Here is a 6773-nt window from a genome sequence, read left to right as displayed (position 1 = left end):
CACTTTAAATTGCCGTAATAATATTATTAATTAACTTGACTCAGTCTAGTTTCAGCTTAATTTAAGAAGTAGATATATATAAAGTATTTTTATTCCCAATTATTTTTCAAATATAATATTTTTAAATCAGGATGGGCAATTTTACGGCATCACTTGCATACTGTACATGAAACCCAAGTTTTTACTTTCGAACAAACAGTGGCAGATATAAGCCTACTTGTATGTACATACAGTGGTAGTACATTTGTCACTGTATCAGTTTGTCTTTGAAGATCCTGCTAGGATCAATACATTACACCCTGTAACTTAAACATATTTAACCTACACAGGTTTCTTGTAGGAGATAAGCAGTTTGTCAAATTTACAGTTTGATTTTCTTTCTTACTTTTGAAGAAAAAAACTAAGAATAAATGGAAAACAAAATTGGACTTATATTACAGCTGTACAAGGCACCTGCGGCAATTTTTGTCAATTGTTGTAAAAGTACAAACCGAGGGTTATCTCGAGAAAAGACCACATGGCAAACACAATGCTCACTGATAGTAAAATAGCCTTCCAAGGAAACGGTAGGTCGTTAACTGCTTTCTTCTTTCTTGTGTCGCTGTATAATCTACCTGTATCTCTACATTTCATCCTGTCCACTGTTTCTCCTCCCTCTTTGAGCTTCAAAAGTTTCTCATCCATCAATGTTTTCGTCGACAAACTCCACGTACTGCTTACCTATCACCAGAAAGCTCAGGCTGGCAGCCGCCGCGTAAAGTGCTCCGATCAGACGGTCGTTGACGAGAAGGAGTTTTCCGGTCGAGAACAGCAGGACGGATCCAAAGTTGAAGAGTACACTACCGTAGACGCTCCAGAGTATCCTGTTGTGGACGGGTGCTTTCGACAAACACCTGCTGTTATAGAGGTACAGACCGACACCCAGGTGTGAATTAAATAGGAAGCTATTGGCAACTCCAAAATGCCATACAGGGAAAAACCTGTGGGAGGAATAAGTAAGATACAGGAATTTAAAAAAAAGGACATTCCAAAGAGAGAGAGAAAAAAAAAATGTATGTTGATCTACACAATCTTGAGAATATTAAAGCAACCATGTGAAGTCAGGACTTCCATTTTCAAATTTACAAAACCTTTGGAAGATGAAACACAAAATTCTGTAGCAAAACTGAAACTTGATGCAAGCAGGTACAGTATGGTGCCATAGATACACACTGACAAAAGCATTCTGTTTCTCTCCGCTAAAATGAGCATCAATTTTCATCTTCTAAACTGGTTGCATCATGACATGAGAACACCTCATACAGAGCAATATTATATACTTTGTGAACTTCAAAACCACCTTTAGGAGAAATTGGAATATAATCTATTCCAAGGTCAAAACTAGAAAACATGAAGCATATTAATAAAATCTGTCTTCTTAGTGTAAAAGTAAGAGAAAAATGACATCACATCAAATTCACTTCGGTAAACACAGTGCACTGAGAATAACCCCAAAGTAACAGGGAGGCATGGAATGCAAACTTCATCAGAAAGCATAAATTATGATCAATCTTTTATCAATAACGACAATATGCAAAAGTAAAGTAGTATCGTAAATTAACATAGCAAGAGCAAAGAGATCGGGGAATTACTTGCTTTCTAGTTAAAGACCTATACTATGTTTCTGTGATGTTTATTATTCTTGTTTCAGTTTTATTATAATTATTATTTTCTTGCGGGTGGGGGGGGGGGGAAGAGATAGGGAAGGGGATCTGAATATTTCTTGCAGTTGGTTAAAAAATTTAGCTGATTTGATTGGTATTCTTTAATGCAATATTGATGCCCTGAGGACATTCCAAGACTTGCTGATTTCTAATAATGTATAATAGTGAATACCATCTCTTGCAACATGCCATGCAATTAGTTTATTGCATTTGCCTCCACATTCAAAAGTGTATGCATGGATCCAAGGAACTAGCTGACATTGTTAAAGACCATGTTGCTGCAGGAATCAGTTTGAAAATTAATACATCAGCAAACCATCACCTCTGGTGAGCTTTCAGTATACTAAATACAAAGAGATTATCAACTGACATTGCTTACAATACACTCATCTATTGAAATATAGTCTATTGACTGAAGCAGGGGCAACTTAGCTATAGGCCTAAGTGCTTTTCAACAACTTATTAAAACAGCTTGTATGATGGTAAATGGTTAATTCACGATAGTACGGCCATTTTATGCCATAATGAAGTTTCTTAAACAGCTATATTATTATTTTGGTATCAATCTGCTTTAAGAATAGTAAATGCTGCTGTAAGAACTGAGTTTACGAAGGAAGGCTAATAAGATCAACAGTGATCAGAATCACCCTTTGCATACTGTACTGAAAAGTCTATTGCAAAAAATCGAACAAAATCTAAGAAATCCACACATCTTGCCAAAATACAAAACACAAGTTTACAGAAACTATCTTATACACTGTGCTGCTTATACATTCAATCCAAGCAATTACAATGTTTGGAGAACTTGAAGTCAGTTTGGTATATTGTTTCATGTATTAACTTTTGTATATATATGGTGATACATTCTATATGAGATCCTATCATCTTATCTTTTTTTCCCCTTTTATATTAGTTATTCTTCCTGTTAACATATTTTATGACTCCTCTTTATAAATTTAATATTTATACTGGAATGAATAAATGAAATAAATGAATGAAATTATAGTTATTTTAAAAATAGAACAGCAGTGATGACATCTCACTGATTTTGCTCTGTGGTTATTAGTTCTATCTTTCAGCTACGTGTTTCCATCAATGGTTTGATCAGATTTCACCAGAAACAGGAAGAATTATCCTACTTGTATAGGAACAGTCAAACTGCTCAAAGCATGGAAAAATTTCCTTAACTGGGCCTGTTAATTTTACTGTATTATTCCACTAAATGGGTGGAATAATCCAAGAAAGTGTCCCAAAATACATAGTTATTGTTTCCCTTTTTCACTAATGCAACTTTGGATGTCTTTCAAAGTTAGGCTTACCAGACGTCCGGTTTTACCCGGACATGTCCGGTTTTTCGTGACTTACGCGGGCGTCCGGGTGGATTTTCCAATTTGGCAATAATATCCGGATTTCCTGAATTTGACACAGGAGTTGACAGGTTTTCCCTAATTTAGCCTCACGAGTCACGAGCAAATGATTTCCAACTAAATTTATACGCAATAAACGTGTACTCGCGTCGTCTGCTCCCTACCATATATGGACAGCAGTAGAGACACACACCACTTTCCTGCACGCAGACGGGCTCTCATAAAGTATAGTAGTACGCAGTCAATAGCGTGAACACACCGTAATTATGAGTATTGCCCTATATAACGTAATGTCAGTTTTAGGCAGAGTATCACATGCGCCAATCCAAAGTATGAAGTGCTGTGAATCTGTGATTGAACATCGGCGGCCTTCCTTGTTGAGGAAAATCAGATTCTCAGAGAAGTATGCATAGGTGCATAAATTCAGAGGAGATTTTTTGGACTCCAATCTGCCCAGTGGCACAGTACACTTTTTGTGAATTTTTTACTAGACTTGGAGCCAAACCATAACTCACTCAAGTTGGGGACCTCCCTGAGTCCCTATTAGAGTGATTTAGATTGCACCATTTTGCATCTAGGCACCTTTGAAAAACAAAAAAATTTCCAAAGGTGCCCCCCTCCCCTTACACCCCTCCACCAGGACGCGGATCAGTGTAGGACGCAGATCAATGTCCTGCTTTTTCAAAAACAAATATGGTAACTCTATTCAAAGTATTCATAGATTCAATTGCGACTGAAAACGTGGTTACTATTGGACTTAGGAGCTAGCCTAGTGTTTTTCAGTGCTGCTACACATGTATAATTCATAATGTTAAGTTTGTTAACACGTTAAGTTACTGTATATACCATACATTATCCACCGTTGGTTGCCACCATGTTGCTATGCTGCTAGTCATGTCTATTTTTAAACTTAGGCCTTACTAGTAGTGTATACACTATACTATTACTAGTGTAAATCCTAGCAATAAGGCAAATGTGGATTAACAACATCAATGTCATTTAGAACAGCTTAATGATCCTATAAAATTTAAGAGACTGTTAGTTTTGACAACACCCTATGCATCAGTATTAATTTATATACCATGGTAGACGTCTGATTATTGAAGATCGCCTAGGCGAAGGACAATGTTACGTCGTTAGTACAAGCCCACCTAGCATATAACTTGCCTATTTTACAGTATTTGTACTTTGTAAGCCTAAGCTACGCCTAGCGTACCTTAACAAGTGTAGGCTAACAGTTATACAGTAACAGTTAGGCCTATACAGTAATGACTTTACCTTGGTATCAATGATTTATCTAAAATATGAATAGCGAACACCGTGTGACTGATTGCACCGATTGCAGGTAAGTATGAAAAACAGACATTTTCTATTGCTTGACCAATTTTATCACTCTTTGCCTTGTTTTGCTCATCTTCAGACTTAGGCATGATCGAAGGTTGAGTTAAATCATCAATGAGTATTAAATGACCAAAGTTCACTTGTAATTGCGTAAGTTGTTTACGGTGTGACACTGTGAGGTAGGTGCGCGGTGATATCGTAAGGAGAAAGTGCAATGACCCCATCCCTGACACGGGCTTCATCATATATCCTGGGCTTACCACTTCATATAAATTCTTTGAATGATCCGGACACCGCAAACGTAACGTAAATACTTGTTACTGAAGTGGGAGATAATAATTAAATGAGGTTTTTGTAGTTATACCTCCACGTTTCGGCAGTTTGCATACGTGATTGACTGTCGGCCAGATTTATTTCTGAAATGTTCTCATTGTCACTCGATCTTTTCGCAAGGAACGCCGATGGTGAGTTTGTTCAGGCTTCACTCTCTTATATCATAAAATAACTGAGATAATGAAGTAGAGCTATGAAAATTGCACATATACAGTAACTATGGTTACATCTCTATGTTCCAACGTTTTTATGTTCCGACGTCTCTATGTTCCGACTTCTCTATGTTCCGACCAAAGAAATAATTCGGGACAATTTTTGTTATCCAAAAAGTCGTTTGTACCAAGAAAACAAGTTTTCAGACCCCAATATTTTTGTGACCAAAATTTTAGTGGACTCAAAATTTTTTCTGATCAAATTTTTTGGGACCAAAATCAAACAAACAAACAACAAAAAATGTGACCCAAAATTTGTTGATCAAATTTGTTGTGACCCAGACAGTGTGACCAAAAATTGCTTGTGACCCGAAATTTATTTTTACTCCAATCTTTTGGACAAAAATTCTTTGGACCAAACTTTGGGACCAAAAAAGAATACTGAAAGCGGCGCGGCGCGAGAGATTTTTTGTTGGTGACCCGCGATATATTGTGTCCACGCTGCGGGCGCCTTTTTTATTATTGCTCAAGCGATATCTAAAGTTTTCACGTTTACCCGCTCGAAAGTTATCTAATTTTACAAGGGGCAATGATTGGTCACACAGCACGCGTCGCGTGCAGTGTGGACGTTTTCAAATTCCCCCGACTGAGCCCGAGGTTGAGCGGGGCATGCCTATTGCCACGCCCCCCATTTGCGCAGGCCACTGCCCAACCCCCCCCCCCAAAAAAATGGTAGGCCTACATCATATTTTGGTCTAAATCTAAACACATTTTATTCGAAAATTGATTTGGCCCAAAACGATCTTGGTCCAAAAAAAAAAAATCGGGTCACAAGCAATTTTCGGTCACAAGCACTATTTGGGTCATAACAAATTTTTGGGTAACTTTTATTTTTTCGTGAAAACAATTTTGGTCTCAAATTTTTTTGTCCCAAAACAAATTGGGTCACAAGAATATTGGGGTAACAAAACTAGTTTTCTTGGAAGAAATTTTTTAGTTGTTGCTCCGAATTTTTTCTTTTTGTCGGAACATTGAGACGTCGGAACATAGAAATGTCGGAACATAGTGATGCCACCGTAACGACTAGTTTGACAGCTCTGGCTTGGCAGAGATGGCCGACATAAAGTCACCGTGACTTTATTACCTCTTCTATCGGCCTTGGGGCGACCTTGGTATAATCTCAAAGATCACAAATCAGTCCTTATTCTTGCTTTTATCAGTTTACATGATAGTAGGCTCAGATAATTTGCTGTCTACAAGTTGTGTATCTTTTCAAACAAAACGTTAAAAATCAGAAATGAACCAGGAAGGAACGCTTTGCACAATTGATTAATCAACTTGAATTAGTACAATATCTAGTTACAACATGAAAAATATTAACATTACCATATTTTGAAGAAGTTTATAAGATACTAAGTGCAATACTCAACAGTCTTGTTTTTTTAGAATGTCACAAATACTAGTAAGACAAAAACGACAACCGACTGGAGAAAATGACAGCTCATTGTAATTTGAGTATTGTTTATCAGTTTGACAAAAAGAAGAGGAAACAAATTGAAGTTTCATTACAAAAGAGTTGATGACACCTCAAATAGGCTACTACCACGGCACGTGATTATTGGACATACCACACACTCTGCCACATTCTATATTCCAATTGGAAATCCCACAGAAGATATGAAAAGTGCCCCCAACCCAAATTCAGACAACACTTTTTTATCTTTGTGTTTAACAGCAAAGGTGGACCCAGAGAGGTTGGCTGCAGGGACATGGCCTCCCCTTATAAAATTCTTTAAGTTAGAATACTGGTCTCCATCTTCCAAGAAATTCTAGATGCGCCACTGAATAATTGATGCTGGCCTGCACCATGCCCAAAA

At 37.3% G+C, this 6773-nt stretch overlaps 1 protein-coding gene across 1 annotated transcript; it reads right to left on the bottom strand.

Moving 5' to 3' along the window:
• Nucleotides 1–253: 253 nt before the first annotated feature.
• On the bottom strand, nucleotides 254–4601 carry LOC139968968 (uncharacterized). Its single transcript, XM_071973622.1, has 2 exons — nucleotides 4349–4601; nucleotides 254–980 (listed from the first exon to the last, which is right to left on the bottom strand). Exons 1-2 carry the CDS (start codon nucleotides 4498–4500, stop codon nucleotides 677–679), a joined length of 456 nt encoding a protein of 151 aa, XP_071829723.1. The 5' UTR covers nucleotides 4501–4601; the 3' UTR covers nucleotides 254–676.
• Between the last annotated feature and the right edge of the window lie 2172 nt (nucleotides 4602–6773).

The sequence above is a fragment of the Apostichopus japonicus genome, chromosome 6 (genome assembly GCF_037975245.1).
Source record: "Apostichopus japonicus isolate 1M-3 chromosome 6, ASM3797524v1, whole genome shotgun sequence".
Taxonomy (NCBI): Eukaryota; Metazoa; Echinodermata; class Holothuroidea; order Aspidochirotida; family Stichopodidae; genus Apostichopus; species Apostichopus japonicus.
Note: the sequence above shows the minus strand (reverse complement) of the source record. Positions and strands in the feature narration are given on the sequence as shown.

Coding starts and splice junctions, on each gene's coding strand:
- LOC139968968 (XM_071973622.1), bottom strand. CDS start 4,500: ATGCCTAAGTCTGAAGATGAGCAAAACAAGGCAAAGAGTGATAAAATT. Junction 981..4,348: donor GATAAATCATTGATACCAAG/GTAAAGTCATTA, acceptor TTCCTCCCACAG/GTTTTTCCCTGTATGGCATT.